The sequence below is a fragment of the Microchirus variegatus genome, assembly GCF_963457635.1.
Source record: "Microchirus variegatus genome assembly, chromosome: 2".
NCBI lineage: Eukaryota > Metazoa > Chordata > Actinopteri > Pleuronectiformes > Soleidae > Microchirus > Microchirus variegatus.
Window position 1 is genome coordinate 18,593,922 of NC_139803.1, and position 15,547 is coordinate 18,609,468.

Genomic DNA, 15,547 nt, shown 5'->3' on the forward strand with positions numbered 1-15,547 from the left:
TACTGATGTTTTTCTCAGTCCAGTGTCCTCTATAACACAAACACTCCCTCAGTCGGGGGTCTGATAGTATTGCTTGACAGAGCATGATTTCAGATGAATAAGGTTTGATTGTTTCTGTTCACAAAGACCACACAGAAGAGTAACAACGCCTTTAATGATGTGAGTTTTTATCACCAGGAGTTTCAAAGCCAGTCTTTTTAAGATGCGCTTCCCTCTCCATGTGCAGATATGAGCAGCTTTGGCCCAGTGTTTCGCCTTGGTGTATTTGAGTGTCACATCTTTACATATGTATGTTATTTCCTCTCACCTCTTTCTCCTCTCTCTCAAAGGTTACCCTAACATTGTGGCGACGTACGGCCGCGGATACACTGGATTCGCACCAAGCTACAGCTACCAGTTCCCTGGTGAGTTAATAAAGGCCTTCTTAAAATATCAGTGTTGCAGCTGATTTCTATCAGGCTGGCTCTCAAGTGGCACAATCAAACCAACACATACAAAGATGCACACACATTAACATGCACACATGCACGCACACACACACTCATCATTATACATGTCAGTCATCAGCTAATCCTCAGGGTTATAAGGGTTTGTTACGTGTGTGGATTCCTAAACTGTAGGGTCTGAAAGCTGACGTTCAAGTTAAGTAAATCCCTCTCTCCTTTTTAGCGCACACCTGAACACAACCATGACTAAATGTCTAAAATGGGGAAAAGTTATTCGTCTTCCACGGTCCAATGTATGCAAATTCTTCTGTGAAGAAGCGGAAAAATAAGCAGCACTTTTGTGTGTCGGCAGATTTTAAAATGTGGTGTTTTTAATGGAAAATGAATGAAGTCATTTTCTGCATTAAAGTTGTTGACTCAGAGTGGCGGGGTCCTTTAGTGGGAGTCCAAATGGTAGGTAATCAGTGTGGAAGTGGGCAGCTACACCTGTCTGCTGTTTGAGGCCCTGTGGCTCTGAGCGTCCTCTCTCAAACAGCCATCCGGTCAATTTCATGCTTTATTTATAAAACTTTACACATGCTTTGTGTGCCTTTGCTAGACATCATTCCTTCCACTGATAAGACGGAATAGGAAATATCGGACAGCCACTCAGATTGTTGTAATATCTTTGGGAAATAAGATTCAGGAATGGTGAAACAAGAGGTCCAGCTGTGACCACCTGCATATAGACACAGACATATGCTGTTTTTATACCTGACCGATAGATTATTTGACAGAAGAAATGGACTAGCACTGATACACTGATGATTTAACCCAATAACAACCATTTATATTGGTAACTAGTAGCCAGGAATTTAACTCATTCGCTGCCAGCCATTTTCAGAGCAGAGAGTCCCATACCGCCAGCTGTTTTTGAGCATTTTGACCCATCTTTCAAGACCCACAGAATATTGTGTTCTATGACTATGTAAACATTGAAACAACAAAAAAAAGAATAGACTTTCTTCTTTCATCTGGAATATTTTTTTTTGTTTCTACCTTTTTCCATTCTTCAGTAATCGGCATTAGAAAATAGGCTGATTTCACCAAAAACACAGGTTTTGACCCAAAAAACTGATAAAACGTGAGAAATGCGGCTTCTCACCGTCTCACAGGTTTGATATTGAAGGAGTGTCTACTAAGTGTACTTTTTACTTACATATATGTCTGGTCATACATTTCACTGCAAGCTGATGCAAGCACTCCTGCCACTATCGACAATAGACAATTATGCTGCCCCAATTTGCAATGTCACATACCAGCAACAACCAAGTCCAATATACCACACACACAAAGAAAACACAGCAACAAAACAAAATGCCATAGTGCCACACACAAAATGCAAATAATCCCCTGCAATGTTTCAGTGTGTGTGTGTGTGGGGGGGGGGGTGTGTGTGTGTGTGTGTGTGAAACATGACAACATTATTTAAGTATGCATGATGCAGGACTTATTTCAGAACAACACTTGATCCATAAACCAGTTCTGCTCATTAGCTCTGATAATATAACAGTCAGTCAGTGCTCAAACAAAGCCATTTTCCAATAAATATAATTCCAGCCCCTCAAATTGTTGTACCAGTGCAAATAACTCCCACTTTCTCATGTATATAATCAAATACACACATGCATACAATGAGCACTATTACGTCATCAGCAATTTAAAGCTGTCCTTTCTAAGTTTAAAGTAATGTCTGTTACATTCAAACCATGACCAAATGAGTTCACATAATGGTTAGTAAACCTATCAGCTCCACACGACTCCCTCTGTGGATCTCTTATCAGCCGTTGGATTAAAAAAAAAAAAAAATATTCGGCATCAAAATGCCGAACATTGGCGCCGGTAATTGGTAAGGCCCACAATCTCAGTATAGCAAATTTCGTTTTTTGTGCTGCTTACAGAGCAATGCATTTTATGTCACAAATGAGCAGGCAAGGCAGAAGAAGCACACAGTGTGAGTAAAGCAAGCCCGTGTGCCATGAAAAGTTTCAGGAGTAGATTCCACTGCTAAAAAATTAAAAAAATTAAATTAAAAATAACCTTGACATTCAGCAGGACTTCACAATTGTATTTTAATCACAACCATGATTTCAGCCTCTCACCAACATTATTATACAATATCCAAAATGTGTGCTCTTCCAACAGCAATCAAGAGCTCCCTGAACAGCTGTCTGACTATATGTGTGTACCAATCGGCCTGTGTCCGCAACTCGCAGCTTTCATTTTTTTGGATGCAGTCAGGACAAGTAATGCTACAGTAAAAGACAGATAAAAGGCACATAACTTACCAAAGTACTGTACAAAAATTAGGGATGGGACTTTTTTGTCGACAAATCGATCGACAATCGACACGTGCGCACCTCGACAAAAACATTTATAGTAAAAAAAGTCGAAGTGTCACAAACACGTAAAGTTCAAGACCATGGAGGTTAAAGAAGCTGTGCACGAAAAGGTGATCCTGCCGTCCAGGCTCTCTGCACTCTCTCTGATGCGCGCATCACTGGCTCGTTCTCTCGAGTGGCTGTGCGCGTCCGAGCGTGTGTGTGTGTGTGTGTGTGCGCGTATGTGCGTGCAGTGAAATCGAGGTTGCGCTTAAGGTTAGGACGGGACTGGGGGACATAATACGAGCGCTACACCAATGAAGACGGCATCTCACCCAGTCAGGATCACTGTACTTCACTCTGGTGGACACCTAACGAGCGCAGGTTCAAAAACCTGAGCCGTCTGCGAGTGGCGACACACGCATTCCAGCGGAGTCTGCTTTTTTTCCCCCTCATTTTTATTATTGCTGTTCTGATGGTCAATAATAATGGACATTACAGCCATGTTTTTGAGCCTAAAATGAAGTAGTACACTGTAGAATAGTTTACACCCCCGCATTACTGCTGTTGCTGTGTAAAAAAAAGAAAAATTCGACACGTGGACCTCGACAATCGACTCTAAAAGTTTGTGATATTCCCAACCCTAACAAAAATGTGTCTCTCTGTGTGTGTGGAGGGGCAGGGAGAACATCTAGGTCAAATAATTGTTGTGTTTTGAAATGTAAGGAACAAGAAATTAAAGACTGTCCATGGTGCATGGCCATTGATGTCGTAAAAGCAAGCATGTTTGACAGGATTCTCCAGTCTTAAACACCGTCCCTTGCAAGATCAAACTTTTTTCTCACTTAACACAAAAAGAAGCAAAATGCAAAATCCATGCTTACATAAAGCAGAGTCATAACCTCTTCCTCTGTTTGTCAACACCCAACTATAATGACACACAGAAACCTTTGTTGTGCATTGTTACTGGGAAAATCTCATCCTTAGTCCTTGAATTGTTGTTGCTGTTGGACATTTGCTGGGGACTATCCAAAGTGTCCTCACCTTGTGCTATGTGGTCTGTTGTCTGTGTTCAACAGTGAAGCCAGTGTTTGCCTGAGTTACTGCCCGATTGTGTGTAGTTGGCCCACAGTTCACTGTCTCACCCTGTATGGACCCACCAGTCATATTTGTACTGCTATAACTATGCATGAGTCAAATAATAAAGAATCCTGATCTACAGTATATTTGCTGAGCAGGAGTATTAATCAACACTCCAGGTCCTCTAAATTCATCCTAAAACACTGATGAACTCAACAAAATAGGAAGAGGAGATTAAACAGAATTGAGTGATCAGTATTTCCTCAGCATATGTAACTCTGTCAAAACATTTTTTAAATGTTTACTATTTACAACAAATTAAGTGGTATAACCTTCCCTGAGGCAGAATGTATGATCCTGTCCATGTTAAACTCAATTTTAAGAGTTTGATAAAGCTGTATGATTAAAACAGCCTCCTCTGGGCTTGCTCAACTCTTGACAGGGTAATTGGAATTTTTAATGTATGAATCAAACTCCCTGCCTAAATTAAATAACCTCAGGCCAAATATTGACTAGTGTCCTTCCTTACTAAGAGCTGGAACGCATCCTCAATTTAAGATCATAGGCTTTTTTTCTCATTGTATGTAACCTCACTCAAACACTCTATATAACTATCATAAAGAAGCTAGGACTAGACTGGCTGGATCCAAGAGGTGTAAATTCTGTGCAGCATTTCAAGGTTTTTTTTTTTATTCCTAGTAAACCTCAGGGGCCCACAGTTAACAGGGAGAAATGTGGTAAGGCAATTGCTCAATTGTCAAGATGAAACAGTGATAACACATTGATCAGTGATGAAGCACTGACTAAAGTACAAAAACTCAATAAGATGTAGAGGGAAAAGGAGAAACCAGAGGTGACATCCCTGCAGCTAAACCAGTGCTGCAGTGTAGAAAACAGAAACTAAAACGAGTGTGTGAAAAACACAGAACCTGAGATTAAAAGGGGAAAAAAAAGCCTTCAGTGCAGCCAGTTAGACTCAAAGCCGACACCAACTCACCGACTGTTAAACTGACTCTGACAGCTTGTGGAACTCCTAATTAATTCCTACATTGATCACAACGTGTGTTTGATATTGATCAAATACAGTGCATCTGTCCATGTGTTGCGATTTGTTCACTGTGAGTTCATTACAGATTAATCCCATTGTGGCTTGGCCATCGTTTATTTTTAATTATGGCCCACAAGGCGGTGTAGTAGCTATCATTGTTGCCTTTTATGCAGACTGTCTGTCATATTGTTAATTGAGTGTTAGGGCTAACTTAGAGCAATATTAAATGGTATTCCAGTGAATGTTGTATTTGAATGTAAACATTCATTAAAGTTCATAAATGCTGTAATAAGCATTTATTAACGTTAATTAACCTTTTTCTATTATGTGTCAAAAGTGTAAGGCTTTTACTGGTGGTCATTTTTGTAAACTAAAAAACAATTCATAGTTGATATTCTACTATAAATACAATGAACAGTTATTTGCACAAGAAATATAAGCATCATTCCAACATATGTACAAAAAGAGAAAGGCTCTGTAAAGTACGTAAGTTTTTGTAAATAAGTTTTAATAAGAAATATGTGTCAAGCCTAGACCTGTCGCGATATTCAATAAATCAATTAATCGCACGATAATTAAAATTAGCTCAATCATTTTTCTGGCCGCGATAAATGCCATTTGCATGCTTTTTTGTTTTACCCGTCTCTCTCTCTCTCAGGTCCTAAAGTGTGTTAAATTTGATGTAGTATGCATGCCAGGTGGCTAGGTGGCGCTGTGAAGCACTGCCATACAACAATACCAGGAGCGCGCGCATGCGCTGAAACTTCCTTCTACTTCTCTCTACTAGCGCTGAGTCGCCCACAGTCGAAAACCAAAACATCGACTCGGCGTAATTGCTGAAATGATTCCTGGACAGGTATCAGAGCAGCTAAGGCGACTTGAATGTGCGACTGATGGATTCTAATCCACATGTTTGTTGTTGTTTGTCTGTACTGCACATGGATCTGATGTGCAGTACAGATGTGCTATCCTCCCGTACAGGAGGATAGCCAGCGTGTCGACGCTGAAGTTGGCACCACATTCGCCTCAGGTTCTCTAAAGAGAACGCGAATGTGGTGCCAACTTCAGCGTCGTACCAGCGTGAGCAGCTCAGAAAACGCTTTAGCGTTTTCAACCCTTTAAACGGGAACGCGACAGCGCAGCGTTTTTAAGATTTCCACTCTGGAGGGTGGGTTCATTTTTTTTACGTTTTTAAGCCCCAAAAACGCCGTCGCCGTCTAAAGGCACATCTGATGAAATATTTTATCGGTTTCACCCGGGAGCAATCCAAAGTAACGATGAGTGAACCCTCATGTCAGTCACTTGTCAGTCACATGGTGTGTGGGGAGGCGGGACTCCTGGTGTAGCCGACCACAGCAGAGTGCAGCTAACCCATTTTATTTATTGCTTTTGCTTGTTTGTTAATTTATTGTGTTCTAGTGTTAAATATTCTTTAAAATTAAAAGTTTATTTCTCTTTGAAAAGGTGTACCTGCATTATTATACCATTATCATTGTATTAGATGAAAATTATCTCAGAACAACAATATTATCGATTATCGCAATCATTTCTGAGACAATTTATCGTCCAGCAAAATTTGTTATCGTGACAGGCCTAGTCAAGCCATGGCAAAACTGGTCACAAGTCTACTAAGTGACATTTTGAGTTATTTACAGATTCTGAAAGTGTGATTTCTAAGCTTTCCAATAATGTCAAACACATGCAAATATGGTAATATTTGAAGAAGATGTGGCCATTTGAATGTAGGCACTCACAAACCGCTTTAGGGAGAATTTTAGCCTCAAAGATTCACACCTTCTGGGAGCCGGGAACAGTATCATCACATTTACATAGCACAACCCCCTCCTGGTCCAAGCTGTCAGTGAAACCACACCTCTCTGTATGAGCACAGATGCTATTGTTGTGAGCTACACTGCTACACAGAACAATACATATACAATACATAAAAAAAACTGGACATAATATCCTCTTAAGATTTGAAATGAAATAACTTTAAAAAAAAATATATATATAGGAAGGGTGGGGGGGTGGCTTATTCTGTTATCATTTCTTTTTCTTACACTCGTGTAGTCATACAGTGGTATGCAAGTTTGGGCACCCCTGTAAATTTTCATGATTTTCCTTAAGTCATAAGTCATTGGTTGTTTGAAAAAGACATTTCAGTTAAATATGTAATAAAGTTTATATGATTTACAGAAAGTGTGCAATAAATATTTAAACAAAATTAGGCATTTGTGCATCCTTCATTTGCAGAAATAACAGCCTCTAAAATTTACAGGGGTGACCAAACTTTTGCATACCATTGTATTTCCATCATCTATACTTAAAGGTGCATTATGTAATACGTTTAGAGCAACTGGCCATAAAATCCTCCTAATATGTCACAGAGGGCAAGGAATAATGTTCATATAACATACTGAACTAGTATGTTATATGAAAAACTAGTAAAAAAAGATATTTGCATTAAAAAAATATTTTCCGCACCGGAAAGTTTGTTTATGTTATGAAATTATGTTTTGGCATGACACGCCATCTACCGCCGTCTACCAATCATAGCAGTCAATAGAGTCTCAGCGGTTGAGCAGCCATAGGTTGCCAGTTAAGTAGCTACGATTGAAATTAAACGAAAGGAAACCTAAAAGACCTCGGTATGAACAGCTGGCACAAGCTGTGGATGTGGAACCTTAAATGAGTATAAGGGATTTGAACCATCCACCTCAGGATCCTGACAACTGCTCCTTAACCACTTAAGCTAACTCCACACTCTAACTTTCATTTTTCAAACTCCTTTTTACTCTTTTTGGTTGAATATTGTATTTAAAAATCAGTCTATGCAAGATTTGAACCCATGCTCACAGGAACCTCAGGACCTTGAGTCATTCTCTTAGACCCATGAACTATTTGTCCTTGAGTGCCTATTTGCAAAATTTGGAAGCCTTTCAATAATAGAATAGAACATATTGAACTATTTAATAATGTCCATCTGGCACTTACAGCCAAACTGTTGTAATGGTTTACACACTTGTCTTTGGAGCAGGAGACCTGGGTTCGATTCCTACTTGGATTATTAAATAATTCAATACACACACCACCGCCACCACACACACACACACACACTCCCCACACTGCCGCACAGTTAATCAGTGTGCGTTTGTAAGCAAAGTCAGGTCATACAGCCAGTCTTCAATGTGTGTGTGTGAATCACATGCATAAAGGTACTTCTTCCAAGTGGGAATTGAACCCAGGTCTCCTGCTCCAAAGCCAAGTGTGTAAACCATTACACAAACTGTTTAGATTGTTTGCGTGACTGGACTACATAACCCTCTCATATCATATCATATCTCTGGGACGCCAGGAAGTTCATGCCCTGGCGCGTATTGAACTACTTAATAAGGTCGGTCCAACACGCAGCCAAACGGTTAGTAAATGAAGGCAAGAGTGTGTAGTTAGCTCAGGATCTTGAGCTTGTGGGTTCAATTCCCTTATACTCCAACATTTAAGGTTCCACATCCAAAGTGAATACTGAAAAACACCAGGAAGGATAACACAGGGACGTGTGGCGCACACCTGTAAGGTTGTGCCAGTCTGGTGATGGCCGGTTCGATTCCATCACAGTTAATACTACATATATGAAAACTCACCCATAAGAATATAGAGCTCTCTTTCAACCGCTGAATAATCATCTGTTTGTTGTTTTTGTGATGATGAAGTCTGCTAACACGTTAGCATAAAGATCGCTAGCTAAAATACTAACAGTCCACTCACCCTGTGTCTGTTTTGTTAACAGTTCACTTATTCTCCGGTTTTCTTTGCCTTCCTTTGGTCAACAAAGCTTTGATGCCGACTGCTTTGATAACAATCACGCTTTAATTTCGCACACATAACTGCTTCCAGACACTCTCTCTCCCCCTCTCCCTAATATCGGAAAAGCGACGATATAAACGATATAGATTTTCCCCCGCGCTCGCCCTGCATGTACAGCTCTGGCAGTCACAATACACATATTTTTTTACGATTGCCCTTGAATGCACCACTACGGCCAGCCAACCACAAACCTTATTTCATGCTTGCTGTGGATCGACAGCTGAAGCAAACCAATGACAAACATAGGAGGGTGGGAGGGAGACAGAGACGCACACTCACACACACGACATACAGTGGGAAAATCAAAAAAAAAGAAAGAAAAGTGACATGAGTGCAGAAGATAATGAGGCAGGAAGATTGTGCCAAAACATAAATCATCGATCAGTCGATCTGTCGCTCGTGAAACACTTCCACAACGGACGTTATTCTTCTGCGGTTCAATGTACGCAACCACATGTACCAGGACTAGTTCCCGGACCAGGAGGATCCACTGTTCAGGAGAACCGCTATTTACGTAGCTATTACGGGATTTTCAGAGATTACAATAAACACAGCGTTCTCAGCAATGGTTGAACTGTTTGTTCAACCATTGCCCTGAAGTTTGTTTCGAAACTTCAGGGCTTCATATACAAGGTAATGACACAGATACACACCAAAAAAATGGTGTATGGAATTCACTTCACACAAACTTTCCAAATAAGGTAGCAGTGGACCAGCCTTTTCATTTAGAAAAGGCTTTCTGACGGGGAGATGAAGTTGTGTTATACCTATCATATTGCCCCTTGGAATTGAGTCACAAGAGCCAGGGGTTAAACTCTTACCCAAGAAATGTGACATCCATTAAAGACTGGCTTTAATCAATTCCAGTGATCACAGAATTTGACAGAGCTGGTGGTGCCTGAAACATATGCCTTTTGCACAGTACTGTATATCTATATCTATATACGCACACACACACACACATCAATAATTTATCCCAGTATCAGCATTGTAGGGCATTTCAAGAACAAAACATGGCGGCGGAAAAAAATGCAAATTTGGAAAAAAGATTTACCATGGACAGGATTAAAGAACTGAAGAGGAGTCTGCAGATTAATTAACATGTGTGTACTGCTGCCTTCATATGGCTGCAGGGATTTAATGACCTGAAGGAGGAGCTTTTCATACAATATAAAGCAGCTGTGGAGTCAATTATATTACTACTGCTTTTTCCAACATTAAACTTTATGTTTTTTATGCTGATTTAAATGCAGCAGAGTCTTTGGTTAAATATACTTTTATTTTAAGCATTATTCCATGAGGCTGTTTCAATAGACTTAGTTGTGCAGAACATGTGTGTATGGACCCATAACCTGCAGCTTCCATGGTAGCTCCTGCATTATTTCCTTGCTCAGTGTTTGAAGAGAGTTGCAACTAATTTCTGCTTGCACATACTGTGGTTCCATTCATACTAAAATTAGGGTTTGGCTCAGTCGCGTCATGCATTTTCAGTCTCACGTTGCAGTGTTTGACCTAGGGCATTTCTGTGGGTGAATGGTTGTTCGTCCCAGTGTTTGCCCTGCAATGGACTGGAGACCTGTCTAGGGTGTACTCTGCCCTTTGTTAGCTGGGACAAAGGGCTGTGGAGGATAAAGTAGGCAATGAATGAGTGAGTGAGAGGGTTCCCCCTTTTGTATGTATGTCCTTGTATGTGTTTGAGTGATGGGTTGTGGCCTTCCTTAGATAAGACCTGTTTGAGGCAAGCATCCATGGTTATCCTCTTCATTGCCAAGCCTGCCACAAAGGTTGGTTACTCCTGGGTTATATTTGGGCTACATACCGTGTATGATGTAGGCTTTCATGCAAGTCTTCCTATTCCTTTGTCAGTCACTCTTCTTCCTGTTGGAGCTGTTTGTCCATCTACCTGTGTCCATTTTCCAGGAAAACAAACTGTTGGAGTCTTCTGGTAGAGCTGTTGTAAATAATGTGAAGCTTTGTAAAACCTTGGTAACATTTTCATGTTGCTGTTTAGAATTGTGCCCCCTGCAGGGATCTGCAGTGATGACCTTGTGAAAATGACCCATGAGTTGCTCATTGTGTTTGCATAAAATTATCCTTATGAGGTGATATAATGTGTGAGCCATGCTCGGCAAACGACAATTTCTGGCTGTGTAATTTATTAACATATCTAATAATATACTTTCCAAGGGCAAACGAGCTTACCGTCAACCCTCTACATTTGTTTTTTTGTATATACTGTGAAATAAATAACCTTGCTGTTGGTTTAATTATCTACTATTAGAAAATTATAAAGAAATAAAATGTTGGAAAAAAAATTAGAGCAAACTGGCATATGAGACCCAACATATTGGGCCATTAAACATTATACCAAGCAATATTACTGAGCAAAGTCTATTTGTGCTAATGTCTGACATTTTGCCTTTGGCTGTGGAAAGTGGACGCTTCACTTCAGTCCCAGAGGAGGACAGAAAGTGTCTCTTGTGTGAATTAGATGAGGTTGAGAGTGAAATTTATTTTATATTCCACTGTCCCTTTTAATGTCAGCCTATGAAAAAAGAGAGAGCTGTGACTCAGCGTTGACTCAGAACAGAGAGGTGAGGTTTTTTTTTTTTATATAGAATCATGTATTTCTGTGTAATTTAAATGTTAAATACTGAAACCAATGACAAAGAGCTTGTGTATATTACACAGACGTGTGTCAGAATGAATTCCGTGTAACATAATGCCAGAAATCTTTTTAGGATGGGCAAGACATTTTCTTCAAGGCCTAAAATGTCTCCACTGTGTTTGTTGATGTTAATTTGGAAGTTATGAGCTGTCATCTAAAGCTATTTCCAGACAAGAACTCCGTGGTTGTTTGTCAAAGTCAGGGAAGGATCTACAAAATGCTGAATTTCAAGGATAATGCGTCATCAGACTTTGCTGAAGGTCTATTCCAATGTGCAGGATGCGTCAAATTCAAAGGACTGAGTCCATCACACAGAAGCTTTGCAAGGATGCATGTTACGGATCCTCAGTGTAAACAATCATTAATGCATGCATGTTTCTTGGTTTTGTTTTTACTTTTTTGAACAGTACAGTAAAAGGTACAAATATTTCTGACGTACAATAAACTTTTAACGTTTATAAAGGTAAATAATGACGATAACAGTTTATATATAAAAACAGAAACTTAATTTAGGGAAAGATAATAAAATAAAATACATCATTCCCCTTTCAGAAGGTTTGTGTATTCATTGTTAATACATTTTCAAGTACAAGTCCAGTATACTATAGGAACCCACTCAGATATTTTAGTGGAAAATCCTACTGTGTGTTACTTTAAATCAGGAATTTGTTGAGTTGAAAAAAATATGTTAACTCACAGGTCAATCATTAACAACTTCAAAAATGGCCTGTTTATGTGATGTTGTAATTTGTGTGTAATTAGATTTTTAGGTTGCATTCTTTGGTTAAAAATAGAGAGAGAGAAAGAGATATTTAAATGACAGATGGGTAAACTTTTAATGAAAATGCAGCATTAGAGAACCTGTCTTAGATGATCTGACTTCAGAGGTGACATTTGTCAGACTGCAAAGAGCAAACTAAAATTGAATCTTTGAATATAAATGAGATACAAAGGGACCCACACTTTGAGTCCATGAGACATTGAAGAGCACACCATTATCTGGATTTTGCAGTTAGACAGTACAGATGTCCAGAGAGCTTCAAAATGATGAGATGAGAAATGTAAAGATTGGTTGAAATTAAAATGCTCTTGTGGTGGTTAGAGGAGATGTATCTGTCATGTGCTGCTGCAGCTAAGTTTTGCCACCTTGAAAGAAAACATTTTCATACATTTCAGATTAGAGGCTCAAAAATAACGAATAATGTTTTTCTTTTCTTTCATTTAAACCCAAAATGCAGTACTAATAATGGCTAGAAGCTGGGGAAACAGGAGCTGACAAGACAGAGGGAACTTTACTGTACATTATTCTTGTTTTTTCGCAGCACTCTAATTAGCATTAGCCATCTGATAAATGTGCTATTGTATTATTCAGCTCATAGCGCCCAGGGGAGCTTCCAAAGACGTGCCACATTCAAAGCATGAGGTGTCTAGTCTGGAAGAAGCCATATTCAAAGTATCCTGTTTGATCACAGCTAAACACTATATTCAACTTACTTTTCTTAGATTACCTTAGGCTAAGACTGTATACAGTGAACAATTATTTTTGTTTTGGGGTGCATATTTAAATGCAAATCACAGTTAAAACACTGTGTTTCTGCTAATGGTGTCAGCAGAAATAGACGTAGAAAATACGGAAGTGGTTACAGAATGGTAGTGGAGTCTATTGTGTGTATTATGTATGCCTGAATAAGTGTGTCCATATGAAAAGAAAAATGTCATTAAAAGACAGAAAATGGTGTGTGCATGTGTGCATAACGCACAAGTACGCAAAAGCACGCAAAAGCAGGGACACGCCCTCTCATGCATTCATATTGTACTTTCTATTGTTAACTAGTGTTGTATCAGTTCCTCTCATTGTGCACACATGAATGCACAGTTGAGTACACTAAGAGAGAGAGAGAGAGAGAGAGAACTGTGCAGTCAAACAAAGACTGAGATTCAGGATCCTCTGAGAGCTTCTCTCCACTCTCCCATGTTCTTGTGCGACTTGCTGCCTCCACAGTCGTGCCCTCAGAGCCTCCCCTGGCATAAATGACCATTATGGCTCCATTAGGGCTGCTACTAGGAGGTCATTATGCTACACTGAAAAACCAGGGATGAAGCTGTTACTGCGATCCCATCAGGGGAGAGACACAGACTGAATGAGAAAAAGACATAACTCTCAGTCATTCGGTTCCTCACGATGTCTTGACAGACAAACAGTGATTCAGGCGTAGTGAGTCAGCCTTTTAAGTAGTCAAGGAATAATTGGAAATGATTAAGGAGCAGAGGGGATGGTTGTACATTAAGGATGCAATAAGAAGAGAGAGGTGGGTAATATTAGTTACCAGTTATCATTAAAGGCAAGGCAAAGCAAGGCACGTTTATTTGTATTGAACTATTCATGCACAGGGCAACTCAAAATGCACTTGAAGACAAACTAGACTGCTTCTAAGCAAATAGCAATCTACCTTCACAACTAATTAGTGGTTGTGTGGGGTATTTTAAATGCCCAAAATGTGTATTTTACGTGTTTATCCTTGTTTTGTTGCTACATCTTTTCCTCATCATGCTTTTCTTTATCCTTGTCTCGCTAATATAAAGTTTGAACTTTAGCAGTGTGGTAGCCTCCTTCCATCCCTCTGCAACTAAAACTTCACCAGTCAAAGATGCCTATACACAACAGCACACTCCATCAAACCTAAATGACTTTTCAAAAGCCTTGAATGTGCACAAGTTGATTTCTCCTTCCTGCTACTAAATAATAGAATCTGCAGGGTCAGACTGTCCCATAGGCAGAAGATAAGGAGCTCAGCTTCACACTTGCTCATATGACTGTCTTTGTCTCGGCCTTTAAGGGACACTACATCTAGCTAAAATGCATATACTGTATATTTATGTATTGTCTCACATAGCAAGGCCCGTCTGCACAGAGTTGTGTCAGCATTTGAGAATGGTTTGGTTACATCCATTCTCATTGTGCTGCTGGGGGAAAACATTTAGTCTAATTTTTTTTTTTTTCTAGTTTAATAAAAGTTCAGAATGCAACTGTGCATCTGCAAAATGGTTTGTGGAGAATAGGGTGAGCATTGAGCCTTTTTACAGTTATATTGATAGATTGCTTTTATGATTAATTGTAAATATAATTTTAATAATATAGTCTTAGTGTGCGGGTATAATGTTTGATCCTGAATACACATACCAAATCTAAATTTCACATCCAATTAGTTTTGACAGAGGTATGCAGCACATGACTGTAAATAACAGTGAAAACAAGAGTGCTGACCTTTTGAACCCCCTACCTCCTGTAGGTGAAGTGTGCAAAGGTATAAGGAACAGCTGCCCTCACAGCAGGTGCCATCTCGGGAAAAATAGTTGATGACCTGTGCAGTTTGCATGATATATAGCTCCTGAGGGCAGAGTGGCCCTGGAAACTGGGTCAGAGCCAACCAAGCATATGATCAATGCGCCCGAGGTCGCATGATGGCATTGGCCTGAAACACCATTTAGCCTCCCAGGGTTTAGCAACTGTCTGCTGTTGGAATGAGATGAAAATGTGTTGATATGAATGATATACAGCTGTAAATTAAGTTGCACTGTATGGACAAAAGTATTTGGCCAGACCTGTTAAATCTCCCATAGAGTGGTCCTTTTGCACATTATGTGAGTTATGGAGGTCTACTTACATATATTAACTTGTTTTTTATGGTTTTTATGTTCCGATACAGATATTATAGCTTATTTCTCCAAGTTAAGTTAACTTGGAGAAATAGATAGCTTTTGATTGGCCTGGTACCTGGAAGTGACGTAATTAGCATGTCAGCTCTCAGAAGTGCAGCTCCCCCTCTGGAATGATGGATGCACCTCCACAACAGACTTTCTTCTTCTTCTGCGATTCAATGTACACAACTGGATGTACCCGGACTAGTGTCAAAATTAACGCATTAACGCAGGATGATTAATTTGTGGAATTAATGCGTTAACATTTTTTAACGCATTAACGCACTTTCTCACTTTCATTGCGCTACGGGTAGACGTGCAGTTTATGAACAGGCAAGGCGGCGGGCAACTGCTTGGGGCCCCGAGCCGATAGTCGGGGGGT

General features: G+C 39.8%; 1 protein-coding gene across 7 annotated transcripts in view; it reads left to right on the top strand.

The window, feature by feature from the left end:
• Nucleotides 1–15,547, top strand: part of msi2b (musashi RNA-binding protein 2b) — a 350,443-nt gene that overhangs the window by 283,438 nt on the left and 51,458 nt on the right. For all 7 annotated transcript variants that reach the window (XM_083885953.1, XM_083885952.1, XM_083885951.1 and 4 more), the window contains exon 10: nucleotides 330–404. In XM_083885953.1, coding sequence (XP_083742079.1) covers nucleotides 330–404 — 75 coding nt within the window. The remainder of the gene's footprint in view (nucleotides 1–329; nucleotides 405–15,547) is intronic.